We start from the raw sequence: 15,757 nt of genomic DNA on the forward strand, positions 1-15,757 counted from the left end.
TGTCGAGGAGAAAAGGAATAATACGGAGAGCAGCAGGGGAGGATGGTCACTCTCAACGTTGTGTCTATCCATCCACTACCACCACCGATTGCTTTGATAAACAATGACATTCTGAATGAGAGTCCTGAAAAGTCCTCGCTTACTCATATTGATGCGAGTGTCCAAAACGACTTCCCGGAGTCCTTATTTTTGGTTTTGCATGAATTGGCTACTAAAACCATGTCAAAAACAGACACATTCCCTTAATCGAACTACCCCTTCTTCCCTACCTACCACCAAGCACCCCCCCACCATAAAGGCCTCATTGTCTACCCTCTCATCTATCTGTACTCCCCTCTCAGTGATGTCCTAACTAACACTGTCCTGGAGGGGTGCAGTTTCTGCTGCTTTCCATGTCTACTTGTCCCCTTGTTATTAAGCTTGGAAGTTGCCTTGATCTTGGTTCAGTTTTGCATTTCCCCCAATAACGGTTAAGGTTAGGATTGGGGGAGGGGAAGCAGATCCTGGATCGGTACCTAGGGGAAATGTCATCCAGGAGAATTAAGCCCCATCATTTAGTAGTCTCCCATCTCCCAACTAGTTCCTGATTAAAAGGGAGATTTGTATCACTCCCACAGAGTAGCCTACAGCAAAACACTCCCCCAGAGTAGCCTATAGAGTATAATATAGCAAAACACTCCCACAGAGTATCCTGTTGCAAAACACTCCCACAGAGTAGCCTATAGAGTATACTATAGCAAAACACTCCCACAGAGTAGCCTATAGAGTATACTATAGCAAAACACTCCCACAGAGTAGCCTATAGAGTATACTATAGCAAAACACTCCCACAGAGTAGCCTATAGAGTATACTATAGCAAAACACTCCCACAGAGTAGCCTATAGAGTATACTATAGCAAAACACTCCCACAGAGTAGCCTACAGCAAAACACTCCCAGAGTAGCCTATAGAGTACACTATAGCAAAACACTCCCACAGAGTAGCCTACAGCAAAACACTCCCACAGAGTAGCCTATAGAGTACACTATAGCAAAACACTCCCACAGAGTATCCTATAGCAAAACACTCCCAGAGTATCCTATAGGAAAACACTCCCACAGGCCAGCCAACAGCAAAACACTCCTACAGACCAGCCAATAGCAAAACACTCCCACAGAGTAGCCTACAGCAAAGCATGCCCACAGAGTAGCCTATAGAGTACACTATAGCAAAACACTCCCACAGAGTAGCCTATAGCAAAACACTCCCACAGAGTAGCCTAGAGTACACTATAGCAAAACACTCCCACAGAGTATCCTATAGCAAAACACTCCCAGAGTACACTACATCTAAACACTCCCACAGAGTAGCCTATAGAGTACACTATAGCAAAACACTCCCACAGAGTAGCCTAGAGTACACTATAGCAAAACACTCCCACAGAGTAGCCTATAGAGTACACTATAGCAAAACACTCCCACAGAGTAGCCTGTAGTAGCAAAACACTCCCACAGAGTAGTCTACAGCAAAACACTCCCACAGAGTAGCCTACAGAGTACACTATAGCAAAACACTCCCACAGAGTATCCTATAGGAAAACACTCCCACAGACCAGCCAACAGCAAAATGCTCCCACAGACCAACCTATAGCAAAGCACTCCCACAGACCAGTCTATAGCAAAACACTCCCAGAGTATCCTACAGAAAACGCTCCCACAGACCAGCCAATAGAAAAACACGACCCACAGACCAGTCTATAGCAAAACACTCCCACAGACCAGTCTATAGCAAAACACTCATACAGAACAACCTATAGCAAAACACTCCCACAGAACAACCTATAGCAAAACACTCCCACAGAGTATCCTACAGAAAAACGCTCCCACAGACCAGCCAATAGAAAAACACTCCCACAGACCAGCCAATAGAAAAACACTCCCACAGACCAGTCTATAGCAAAACACTCCCACAGAGTATCCTATAGCAAAACACTCCCACAGAGTATCCTACAGAAAAACGCTCCCACAGACCAGCCAATAGAAAAACACTCCCACAGACCAGCCAATAGAAAAACACTCCCACAGACCAGCAAATAGAAAAACACTCCCACAGACCAGTCTATAGCAAAACACTCCCACAGACCAGTCTACAGCAAAACACTCCCATAGACCAGTCTACAGCAAAACAGTCCCACAGACCAGTCTACAGCAAAACACTCCCACAGACCAGTCTACAGCAAAACACTCCCACAGACCAGTCTACAGCAAAACATTCCCACAGACCAGTCTACAGCAAAACATTCCCACAGACCAGTCTATAGCAAAACATGGGATATGTTAGCGTTTCAGCACCAGCTGAACCCTAAGAAGAAGATGAGGACAGTTAATCTAAGGGGGTATATGTTACAGGATGTAATGCCCCTTAATACCTAGTCCCCCCTCTCCTTCCCTTTCCTTTTCCCCTGGTTATTAGAGAGCCACAGGTGCTCTGGGCCCCAGGCTCCGGCATGCTCACCCCAGGACAACCCTCCTCACTCCTGGGGCCCTGGGCTGGCCAGCGGAGCTGCACATCTGAACGGCTGGGTGTCAGGTTCTACTGAGGGGAACCCGAGACACATCCTGTCAGGAAGCCACTGGACCAACAAGCTCTGAGGAGCACAGAACAGCGCCCTCACTTTCCCTCTCTCACCTTCTCTCCCTCTTCCTCCCTTTCATTCTCTCGCTCTCTTTTTTCTTCTGAAACAATCCTTTTGAAATGATTATGCCTTTGTAGTCAGAGTGTGGTAGAATTTTGTATTTTTTTAACCTTTATTTAACTAGGCAAGTCAGTTAAGAACAAATTCTTATTTACAATGACGGCCTACCCCAGCCAACCCCTAACCCAGATGACCCTGGGCCTATTGTGCGCCACCCTATGGGACTCCCCTGACAGTTGTGATACAGCCTGGAATCGAACCAGGGTCTATAGTGACGCCTCTAGCACTGAGATGCAGTGCCTTATAATAATGGGGCTTCATAAGGGAATAAGGCTGCATTGCAGACAACCTAAATGACCTGTTGACAACAACACAAGGACAACAATATGAAGTAGCATCTGCATTGTGATTACGGTAATTTACTCTAATAAACTACTATTGAATTGCTATGTACATGTAATGAGGTTAAAAATAAGGTGATCCAGGTCTCACCAGTGGGTGGGACACTTCTGTCTTCCACTATTTGGTTCTTTATAAAGCTATTGATTAAAACAATATATTATTACAGTCCAACACCTCGGTTGTTGTTTGTCTGGAGATTTATTACAGTTCATTCTGTAGTTTATTTTACAGTTTAGAATTAGGAAAGTTCCATGTGAAACCTAACACCGTTATGCCAAACAGATCAACTCAGTTAAACTAAAACCTGTATTACTTTAAGGACAAAACCATTAAAAAAAACTCAACCACACAATAGGATATTTGGACATTTTGCCAAAAAAATAACAGTAACTCATTAACGAGTAGTGGCAAAAGACAAGCAACTGCAGTCCTTTGAATATGAAAACTGATCCTATGGTGCCGTTTCCACATGGACAATGAAATGTAAACTAACCGCTTCCTCTCAGGGCTAGTCTTGTGCTGGCCTGAGGTACCAATAGCTTTGTGCGTCGTCGCCTTCTTTCCCCTCGCTCTTTGTCTTTTTCATAAACGAAACATTGTGCTTCTGGGCCCGTATTCATGAAGAATCTCAGAGTAGAAGTGCTGATATAGGACCAGGTCCCTCCTGTCCTTGTAGTCTTATTCATTATGCTCTAAAAGTCTAAACTGATCATAGATCAACACTCCTACTTTGAAACAATTAATGAATAGGGGCCCTGGTCATTCACATAAGACACAATAGCATAGCTGAGACATGCTCAAGGCTAAAATGCTTAGAATGACTCTCTCCTCTCTCTCCTCAGACAGGGGAGACTCTCTCCTCAGACAGGGGAGACTCTCTCTTCTCTCCTCAGACAGGGGAGACTCTCTCCTCTCTCCTCAGACAGGGGAGACTCTCTCCTCAGACAGGGGAGACTCTCTCCTCAGACAGGGGAGACTCTCTCTTCTCTCCTCAGACAGGGGAGACTCTCTCCTCTCTCCTCAGACAGGGGAGACTCTCTCCTCTCTCCTCAGACAGGGGAGACTCTCTCCTCTCTCCTCAGACAGGGGAGACTCTCTCCTCAGACAGGGGAGACTCTCTCCTCAGACAGGGGAGACTCTCTCCTCTCTCCTCAGACAGGGGAGACTCTCTCCTCAGACAGGGGAGACTCTCTCCTCAGACAGGGGAGACTCTCTCCTCTCTCCTCAGACAGGGGATACTCTCTCCTCTCTCCTCAGACAGGGGAGACTCTCTCCTCAGACAGGGGAGACTCTCTCCTCAGACAGGAGAGACTCTATGCTCAGACAGGAGAGACTCTCTCCTCAGACAGGAGAGACTCTCTCCTCAGACAGGGGAGACTCTCTCCTCTCTCCTCAGACAGGGGAGACTCTCTCCTCTCTCCTCAGACAGGGGAGACTCTCTCTTCTCTCCTCAGACAGGGGAGACTCTCTCTTCTCTCCTCAGACAGGGGAGACTCTCTCCTCAGACAGGGGAGACTCTCTCCTCAGACAGGGGAGACTCTCTCCTCTCTCCTCAGACAGGGGAGACTCTCTCCTCTCTCCTCAGACAGGGGAGACTCTCTCCTCTCTCCTCAGACAGGGGAGACTCTCTCCTCTCTCCTCAGACAGGGGAGACTCTCTCCTCTCTCCTCAGACAGGGGAGACTCTCTCCTCTCTCCTCAGACAGGGGAGACTCTCTCCTCTCTCCTCAGACAGGGGAGACTCTCTCCTCTCTCCTCAGACAGGGGAGACTCTCTCCTCTCTCCTCAGACAGGGGAGACTCTCTCCTCTGTGAATTCAGTCGACTACCTGAAGGGATAGGGAAACATCTCTCTGTAGCCATTCTCCTCAAACTCTCAAGTCTTCACATTTCACCAGGCCAAATATTTTTCTTTATGACTCACGTTGAACTCTATAGTCAGTTAAACCACTCATTTAACCTTGTTCCAACCTGTTGGAGGCTGATGCTGACTGGCTGGCGGCAAGGGTGAACCATACTGGCTGACCTGCAGGGGGTGCACTAACGTAGCAGTAGTAGTGTTTTCCCATGCTAGTCCTCAAACCTCATTGTGACCTATATTTATCTTGTTTATACCTTGTATAGCTTTTTTTTTGTATATGTTATGAGGGAATTGTGCTGTTATATGTTTATTTAATATCTTAACATCTTATCGCCTTGCAACAACTGAAGTTCCCTTGGGGAAAACAGTCATTCTATTGTATCCCTGAATAGGCTGCTCTTGTAGTTCACGTCATTTCATTTCAAAGCCCTCGAACCTGACAATAGTTGGGTACATAAGTAGCTACAATAACAGCAGCATGAATCCCTGCTGTATTTCCCCCATACTAGGAATGAATCAACTCAGGCATAGCTACTACTGTCCTCCCGCTGAAGCAACACATCATGTTGATGAGATTCGAATAATGGGATGTTTCACTAGATCGAGCCAATGAGCAATCAGTAGCCAGCTGCTTAGAGCCAATGAGCAATCAGTAGCCTGCTGAAATGATTTAGTGGGACAGAATCTGCATTCCAAACTGATGATAGTAAAGTTGCGTACTACACACACTGAACTGATGAAACTGATGATAGTAAAGTTGCGTACTACACACACTGAACTGATGAAACTAATGGCTACTGTTCTAACAGATGGCTACTGTTCTTCCTGCCACCATTGACACTTTCCCTCCATAATGAAGTTGGAGAAGTGTGAAGAAAAAAGAAAGCCAGACAGAATAATGAAAAGGCCAAGAAGACAGGCAGAGGAAAGAGATAGTTAAACAAGTCATAAGAGGAAATGGGGGATGCTTACACGTCCATTCTACCCATCGATTTAGTCTATCTAAAGTCAAAGGCACATTTCAAGTGGTCTTGGTAGAACTCCCATTTTAAAATCGGTGAACCTATGTCTGGTTCTTGACAGGGTGCTCTACAGTACAAACATTTGGACACAAGGCCTTGAGTGTAGAAATGAAAACATTTAACCAGTTTAATGTTTGTATCCTTAACAAAAGCTTAACCCTTCCCTTATGTTCAGGGTCAATTTGACCCAGAACAGAGTTTGAAATCACTAAAATACTATTTTACGTAATTTCTTCACCATAACCCTTCATCTACATCCCTAACTGTGAGTCTGAAACTTGTAAAACATGTCATTTAAAAAAATACATTTTTTTTTTTTAATTGACCTGGTAAAGGAAAAGTGACATCCATGATGATCTGTGTAAATTTGACCTGCAATTTGACCCCTGCATCTTCATTCTGACCTAAAGAACTTTAGAATGGTGTGTCCTAGAAACAAGCTGCTTTCTGCACAGGAATGGTGAAACCTTGCTGATCACATAGATATATGTATGATTTCCCTATGACTCAGAGGTTGAGGAACACTGGTCTGAAGTAAATTTGACCTTGACTTTTGTGCTAGAGACAAATTGTATTCTGTGAAGTAAAGCTCTAACCATGATGATCACAAGGACATAAATATGTTTGGTAACACTATTTGGATAGTCTGTAGAGCAGAAAGGGGGCTATCAACAACATTTCAACTAACTATCTACTAACCCTAAACCTAAGCCTAGCTCTAACCCTTACCCTAACCTTAACCCTTATTTAAACCTTACCATAACTTTAACCGTAACAAGCAGTTGCTTATCAACAGTTTGTTCGTAATATGACCATCTGTAGAACTACAGTGCATTCGGAAAGTCCCCTTCACTTTTTCCACATTTTGTTATGTTACAGCCTTATTCTAAAATGGATTAAATACATATTTCCCTCATCTACACACAATACTCCATAATGACAAAGCGAACAGGTTTTTATACATTTATGCAAATTTATAAAAAAAACAGAAATACCTTATTTACATAAATATTCAGACCCTTTGCTATGAGACTTGAACTTGAGCTCAGGTGCATCCTGTTTCCATTGATCATCCTTGAGATGTTTCTACAACTTGATTGGAGTCCACCTGTGCTAAATTCAATTGATTGGACATGATCTGGAAAAACACACACCTGTCTCTATAAAGGTCCTACAGTTGACAGTGCATGTCAGAGCAAAAACCAAGCCATGAGGTCAAAGGAATTGTCCGTAGAGCTCAGAGACAGGGTTGTGTCAAGGCACAGATCTGGGGAAGGGTAACAAAAAATGTCTGCAGCATTGAAGGTTCCCAAGAACACAGTGGCCTCCATCATTCTTCAATGGAAGAAGTTTGGAACCACCAAGACTACCTAGAGCTGGCCGCCCGGCCAAACTGAGCAATCGGGGGTGAAGGGCCTTGGTCAGGGAGCTCTAGAGTTCCTCTGTGGAGATGGGAGAACCTTCCAGAAGGACAACCATCTATGCAACACTCCACCAATCAGGACTTTATGGTAGAGTGGCCAGACGGAAGCCACTCCTCAGTAAAAGCCACGAAAGCCCACTTGGAGTTTGCCAAAAGGCACCTAAAGGACACTCAGATCATGAGAAACAAGATTCTCTGGTCTGATGAAACTTTGGCCTGAATGCCAAGAGTCAAGTCTGGAGGAAACATGGTTAAGCATGATGGCGGCAGCATAATGCTTTCACAGTGTTTTTCAGGAGCAGGAACTGGGAGAGTAGTCAGGATCGAGGGAAAGGTGAACGGAGCAAAGTACAGAGAGATCCTTGATGAAAATCTGCTTTAGATCGCTCAGGACCTTAGACTGGAGAGAAGGTTTATCTCCCAACAGGACAACGACCCTAAGCACACAGCCAAGACAACGCAGGAGTAGCTTCGGGACAATTCTCTGAATGTCGTTGAGTGGCCCAGCCAGAGCCCGGACTTGATCTCTGGAAGGTCTCTGGAAGGTCCTGAAAATAACTGTGCAGCGACGCTCCCCATCCAGCCTGACAGAGCTTGAGAGGACCGCAGTGAAGAATGGGAGAAACTCTACATATACAGGTGTACCAAGCTTGTACCCAAGAAGACTAAAGGCTTTCACTGTCAAAGGTGCTTCAACAAAATACTGAGTAAAGGGTCTAAATACTTATGTACAGTTGAAGTCGGAAGTTTACATACACTTAGGTTAAAACTCGTTTTTCAACCACTCTACAAATTTCTTGTTAGCCAACTAGTTTTAGCAAGTCAATCAGGACATCTGCTTCGTGCATGACACAAGTAATTTTTCCAGCAATTGTTTACAGACATATTATTTCACTGTATCACAATTTCAGTGGGTCAGAAGTTTACATACACTAAGTTGACTGTGCCTTTAAACAGCTTGGAAAATTCCAGAAAATTATGTCATGCCTTTAGAAGCTTCTGATAGGCTAATTGAGTCAATTGGAGGTGTACCTGTGGATGTATTTCAAGGCCTAACTTGAAACTCAGTGCTTCTTTGCTTGACATCATGGGAAAATCAAAATAAATCAGCCAAGACCTCAGAAAAAAATTGTAGACCTCCACAAGTCTGGTTCATCCTTGGGAGCAATTTCCAAACGCCCGAAGGTACCACGTTCATCTGTTCAAAAAATAGTACGCAAGTATAAACACCATAGGACCACGCAGCCGTCACATCGCTCAGGAAGGAGACGCGTTCTGTCTCCTAGAAATGAACGTCCTTTGGTGCAAAAAGTGCAAATCAGTCCCAGAACAACAGCAAAGGACCTTGAGAAGATGCTGGAGGAAACAGGTACAAAAGTATCTATATCCACAGTAAAACGAGTCCTATATCGACATAACCTGAAAGGCCGCTCAGCAAGGAAGAAGCCACTGCTCCAAAACCGTCATAAAAAAGCCAGACTACGGTTTGCAACTGCACATGGGGACAAAGGTCGTACTTTTGGAGAAATGCTCTCTGGTCTGATGAAACAAAAATACAACTGTTTGGCCATAATGACCATCGTTATGTTTGGAGGAAAAAGGGGGAGGCTTGCAAGCTGTGCTTTGCTGCAGGAGGGGCTGGTGGCACTTCACAAAATAGATGGCTCATGGGGAAGGAAAATTATGTGGATATATTGAAGCAACACCAAGACATCAGTCAGGAAGTTAAAGCCTGGTCGCAAATGGGTCTTCCCAATGGACAATGATCCCAAGCATACTTCCAAAGTTGTGGCAAAATGGCTTAAGGACAACAAAGTCAAGGTATTGGAGTGGCCATCAGAAAGCCCTGACCTCAATCCCATAGAAAATTTGTGGGCAGAAGTGAAAAAGTGTGTGTGAGCAAGGAGGCTTACAAACCTGACTCAGTTACACCAGCTCTGTCAGGAGGAATGGGCCAAAATTCACATAACTTATTGTGTGAAGCTTGTGGAAGGCTACCCGAAACGTTTGACCCAAGCTAAACAATTTAAAGGCAATGCTACCAAATACAAATTGAGTGTATGTAAACTTCTGACCCACTGGGAATGTGATGAAAGAAATAAAATCTGAAATAAATCATTCTCCCTACTATTATTCTGACATTTCACATTCTTAACATAAAGTGGTGATCCTAACTGACCTAAGACAGGGATTTTTTACTAGGATTAAATGTCAGGAATTGTGAAATACCGAGTTGAAATGTATTTGGCTAAGGGGTATGTAAACTTACGACTTCAACTGTAAATGTTTTTTTGCAGAAATTTCTAAAAACCTGTTTTTGCTTTGCCAGTATGGGGTAGTGTGTGTAGATTGATGAGGGGTAAAAATTCATTTATAAAAAGGCTGTAACGTAACAAAATGTGGAAAATTCATGGGGTTTGAATACTTTCCGAATGTACCGTATAGATGGAAAATCTGGACTCTCAAAATAAAGTGGGACCGTATATTTTCCCTGTGATGTTCAGAGACCGAGGTACATTGATCTGAAGTTTGGCAAAAAAAAATGAAAAGAAATTCACAAATATCATAAAATGTCAATTTGATTCATTTACGACTTTGGTAAAGTAATCAAACATTTCTCTCAATGTTGAACAGTTGGGTCGATCAACTCATGGGATGAAAAGACGACATTCTCAGCTACTAGCAAATATATTTTGGGAGGTTAAAATCATATATCTATATTAATTTACTTACAGGTCAACAGGTCAAATTGACCAGGAACATAAAGGGTTTAGGCCCAATCAAACAGAAGCGAAGGCTTAAAAGCTGACCAAGTCAATGGGGTTTCATTTCATTGATCTAAATAAATGTATTTTTTATTTATATATACACAGGTTTATTCTCATTGAGATAACATCTCTTTTCCAAGAGAGACCTGAAATGTATAAATGTATATATGTTTCATTTATCTGCTGGTGATAGTAAACCGAGACTAAAGAAAACTGAAATTTGTTACAAATTATTACCAAGAAAGAAATACCTGAATATCAGCAAATACGACTTAACTCATCGAGTTAACTGAAATACTAAATGAAAACAAAGTAGGTTTTGTAGTATGGATAATTGCTGGTTTGCAGTACTAAACAGTGTAGTCGCCTACTTAATGCAAGTTGTGGATTGTCTTACATTTCAGCACATGACAGAAGTATAACATACAGAAAGCAGTGCATTATGGACACACATACATTACGCTGAACGGGTATGACTACTTACTCTTATTTAACATTACAGAGACCAACCTAAGCCTGTTCACATCATAAGCTCTACATAGAACCAGACACAACACAAGGTACCTTACGTCTATGAACGCAGTGTCTCTTCTATAAGAAGCACCATTTAGAGAACTTGGTCAGCATTTCAGGTTCATTCTGTTAGATTGAACTCCCTGATAGGACAACGTCTGGTTTTTGTAGAACATGTAATTTTTAGAGGATGTGCCCTCACTGCAACCTGTGTGTTTTGTGTGTGGGTGTGTGTTTTGTGTGTGGGTGTGTGTTTTGTGTGTGGGTGTGTGTTTTGTGTGTGGATGTGCGCAGATGCGTTCGTGCTTTGAGAGTCTGTGTGCATTCGTGTGTTTCATGACTGCGTGTGTGTTTTGTGAGACTGCATGTGTGTATATGTACTCGCGTGGTGGAAGTGTGTGTATGTGTGTGTCTGTGAGCTCAATCATTGTGTGCCCTGGCAGAAGGAGGGTTGAGTGGTTTTTAAGCTGGGAGTCCAACTGTGTGTCAAACAAGTGGGAGACAGCTGCGATCCCTGCCTGGTTGACCGACTGCTCAGGGATGGATTCATTAGTACAGACCGTAGCAAAATATTTAATTAGTTATTGGACAAATTCAGGTAGGTCCCTCCTTGTTTCTGCCCATTTGGTTCCTAAATGAATACACCCCCATCTATCTGCCTGCCAGGGACACTGGACGATGCCTTACACACCGCTAAACAAACCCAAACTCTAACTAACATGGACCAAGAGCAGGCTGCTCACTCACATTTCCCTTAAAGCTACTGTTACTGTAATCCACTACAATGATGTTACTGTAATCCACTACAATGACTACAATAAATAAAAATAGAACGACAGACCCAAGCAAGAATATACATCTAATTGGTAAACGGCTTGCAGCCAACAACCCTTGCTTTTAAGATTAACCTTTGTCATAGCGACCGATAGAATTTCCTAATTTTTCTCTAAATTCATCTGTTACTGTAATCCACAAAAATTATCATTCCAATCCACCAAAACAAATAGCCTACTTCCATTAAAAAGAGGATATATTCTTGAATCTAGATGTTATAACAATATAATATTGCAATGTGTTAATCATTATTTGTGTGAATATAAATTAAACAAGACTTAATTTTGTAAATCAAAATGATAACTTTAAACAAAAAAGTATTCGGCTGCGTCATTGACGATTTTTAAAATCCAAGTCCATAGAGAAAAGGCCAACTTCGATACCAGCAAAACGAGAAGGGAACTAAATACCATGTTGTCGTTGATTAAAGCATGCAAGGCAAATGAAGCTGTGTATTCTCTATAGACTTTAAAGCATTCCACACCTGGACTACTGTACCGTACATGCGATCCTTAATATGTAAAATATCACCCAACATATTTCAATCCAATATATAGTGTGACCAGTCTGAAAGTGTCAGGTCCCTTACCACGGATCGTTCCCCAGTCTGAGTCCCCCTGGGGACTACCCCTAACCCTGGGGCTGAGGAGAGCTGTGTAGGAGAGAGAGTGAGTGTGAAAGAAAGAGAGAGAGACAGAGAGAGCGAGATAGAGTGTACGGAGCGGCGTGTTAGTCCACTCAGTAGTACTCACCGTAGGTCTGGTAGCGCAGAGACAAAAGTCCAAGCAAAATGAGATGGCTCCAATGTGCTCCTTCCCACAGCACCAGCATGGTGTCTGGACTGTTAGCCGGGCTACAGATGAGGGGGGAACTCCCTCAGGCTCCGGCCTCCACACAACTCTCAACTCCCTGGTTCTCGCTCTCCCCCCTGTGTGTGTGCTCAGAGACTGGGGAATGCGCGCGTGTGTGTCTCCTCTCTGTCCATGGTATGAGAAACTCCACTCTGCACAGCACACACAGCAGCCTCAATTACTGTTCCTGCTCCACACTGACTGGCCAGCTGTGTGAGAGAGAGAGAGAGAGAGAGAGAGAGAGAGAGAGAGAGAGAGAGAGAGAGAGGAGTTACATTTCTCTCTCTCACAGTGCAGTATGTGTGTAGTAGTAGTGGGGCTGGCAAGGCCAGGGCCAGCCCCCTCTTCCCTCCCCAGACTCCTTGTGGATAAGACAACAAAGCGGCAGCTGATCGCTCCTGGCCTGGCTGGAACGCCCACCACTAACCCTGCTCCTCTGCCTGCTCCTCTCACACCTCCCTGAGCTTCTGTTGCCCATGGAGAAGGTCAGGGGTTGAGGAGAGGAACAAGGGAGAGGAGGGGGAAGTTAGTAAGGGCAAGAGAGGGGTGAGGACATTCTCGTCCTCTCAAAACAAGCAGAGGACCTGCCAGTGAGAATCTCTGGCACCCACAGTTAAGTAGTGAAGCAAATTAACAGGAGGAGATCTCAGTGGAAAAACAAATGGGATCCTCTGTCTCTGTGGTTGATACCAGTTTGGCTCGGCATTATTTTCCCCCTCCAAATTATGCTGTGTTTCATCAATATGTGCATATAATTTATCAAAACATAACACTACATCAGTCTACAAACTAAATTATTGAATTCAAGACAATTGACACACACAAATATTGTACATAACAGTATGCATAAACCATTGATTCAATCAACGTCCTACATTAATACATTACCTTTTAGAGAGATTGACTATAAGGGAAGACATCTGTATGTGCTGCTACTACGGTGTTGCTACTACAGTGTTGCTACTACCAGTGTTACTACTACCAGTGTTACTACTACCAGTGTTACTACTACCAGTGTTACTACTACCAGTGTTACTACTACCAGTGTTACTACTACCAGTGTTACTACTACCAGTGTTACTACCAGTGTTACTTCCAGTGTTACTTCCAGTGTTACTACCAGTGTGTTGACAGGAAGACCCTAACCTTAAATCATTAGTGGGAAAAATGTCCAAACTGATCCTAGATCAGCTCCAGCAGCACAGGATTGGTCCCTGGATGAAACAGCAGGTTACACATGAAGAAACATTCAGAGTAGTTAGAACTGAGATGACATCATCTCTGCCAAAAGCATTTCCATTAATAAAGAGATGGAGTGAGACAGTAACAGGCCATTTCCTTTTCCCTGTAAGGCCTTTACCACACAGCTACAAACGACCTCGCCCCCTCTGACACACACTCACGCACGCCCTGACTGTGAGCTGTGTGTGTGTGTGTGTGCCAGCATACTAGCGCCCCTGTGTTGTGTGTGTGTGCAGACGTGCAAATGTATGCACATGCATGCCTGTGGATCTGAGGGAGTATTCTGTGAAGGCTGTTATGGCGTCAACTGTTACTTTAGACCTCGCCGTCTCCGACGAGAGCCAAGTGAGGGAAGGAAGCCAAGAGAGGCACAAAGCACACCAACAGGCACCCAAACTGCCCATCAGCACAAAACAAAACAACAAAAGCAATTCACAAAAGAGGAGGACAACACAGACACCCAGATGTCTAGTGAACTCTCGTTTCTCCTCTCCCTGTCTAGATTTGTTTTTCCGTTCATTACACGACCAGACTTCTGTTCTTTTCACTCGTTGGTCATTAGCAGCTAACAAATGGGCACCCTCTTTCTAAATTACTCCACCAATAAACAGTCCCGCCCTCCCCTCTTCTCCGTACCCCTCTACCCTACTTTGGGTCCCCTAAACTCACTCCCCAACACACCCTGTTCTCTCCAATCAACCGAGATGTAACTTCCAGCATGTCCAGCCCCAGAAAAGATTCTACAAACTGAGATTTCCTCCTTTTCACCAGTTAGTGGAACAACATAATTGTGTGTTAGTACACGTGTAAACTTCAAGCTGTGTGTGTGGCTGTGTGTGTATGTTTGTGTGTTAGTGCATGTGTAAACGTCAAGCTGTGTGTGTGGCTGTGTGTGTGAGACTGACTGTCTGTGTGACTGTGTGTGTGGGTGCCTGCGGCTGTGTGTGTGGCTGTGTGTGTGGCTGTGTGTGTGAGACTGTGACTGTGTGTGTCTGCGACTGTGTGTGTGCCTGCGACTGTGTGTGTGTCTGCGACTGTGTGTGTGCCTGCGGCTGTGTGGGTGCCTGCGGCTGTGTGGGTGCCTGCGGCTGTGTGGGTGCCTGCGGCTGTGTGGGTGCCTGCGGCTGTGTGTGTGTGTGTCTGCGACTGTGTGTGTGTGTGTCTGCGACTGTGTGTGTGTGTGTCTGCGACTGTGTGTGTGTGTGTCTGCGACTGTGTGTGTGTCTGCGGCTGTGTGGGTGCCTGCGGCTGTGTGGGTGCCTGCGGCTGTGTGGGTGCCTGCGGCAACTGAGTTGTGGTTTCACTTTGGCAGTGTGGCTGTCAGCGGTGATTTGTGGTCTCACTTTGGCAGTGTGGCTGTCAGCGGTGATTTGTGGTCTCACTTTGGCAGTGTGGCTGTCAGCGGTGATTTGTGGTCTCACTTTGGCAGTGTGGCTGTCAGCGGTGATTTGTGGTCTCACTTTGGCAGTGTGGCTGTCAGCGGTGATTTGCTCGAGGCGCAGGATTACATGCGAGGAGGAGGACCTCTTTTCCAAAACGCTGGGACACTATGTACCCGCCCCGCCCTCACACACTGTCCCTCTGAAGTGCGGGGGCATCCATCAAGGGCCCAGCATGAGGGCAGACGGGCTGAAAGGGCCCAGCAGAGGGGTTGGGGGAGGAGAGGAGGAGGGGATGAGGAGTGGAAGGGCTGGAGGAGGGGGAGGAGGGGACTTTTGTCTCTGCTAGCTTAATAAACTCCAACTCTACTCTCTAGACTCATCTGCTTTCCAATGGCTCCTGGACTACTGCTGTCTGGCAGCACTGATGGATTTTCCCCTCTTGAGAAAGCTGGCACTTGTTTCTCCCATTAATATGCTAATGCTATTTAACCCACATTAAAGGGTCCCGTGTTGAGTTCTGTGCTCCACCACGGGCTGCTAGTGGAATTTAAAATACCTTCATTGTGTGGCATTACATAACTTTCTGTGCTGTTGTGTTTGAAATTCAAAGTTGTTCAAATTGGTTATGGATCAGCCAAAGCATTTAATACTGATGTTGGGCTAAATCTTTCCTCTTTTCAAAACAATGATCTGATCTTTCCCCTTATCACAACACTGATCTGATCTTTCCCCTTATCACAACACTGATCTGTGTCATGATAAGGGGAAAGATCAGGTAAGATCAGG

At 44.7% G+C, this 15,757-nt stretch overlaps 1 protein-coding gene across 4 annotated transcripts in view; it reads right to left on the bottom strand.

Annotated features, from left to right (window-relative positions):
• bmpr1ba (bone morphogenetic protein receptor, type IBa) overlaps positions 1–15,757 on the bottom strand; it is a 164,817-nt gene that overhangs the window by 41,763 nt on the left and 107,297 nt on the right. For 3 of the 4 annotated variants that reach the window (XM_014172483.2, XM_014172486.2, XM_014172484.2), the window contains one exon: positions 12,249–12,556. In XM_014172483.2, coding sequence (XP_014027958.1) covers positions 12,249–12,327 — 79 coding nt within the window. In that variant the 5' untranslated portion in view covers positions 12,328–12,556. Of the gene's footprint in view, positions 1–12,085; positions 12,105–12,248; positions 12,557–15,757 lie in introns of those variants that run through there. The other variant, XM_014172487.2, reaches the window with a different exon arrangement.

This window comes from Salmo salar, chromosome ssa24, assembly GCF_905237065.1.
Source record: "Salmo salar chromosome ssa24, Ssal_v3.1, whole genome shotgun sequence".
In the NCBI taxonomy this organism is placed as follows: domain Eukaryota; kingdom Metazoa; phylum Chordata; class Actinopteri; order Salmoniformes; family Salmonidae; genus Salmo; species Salmo salar.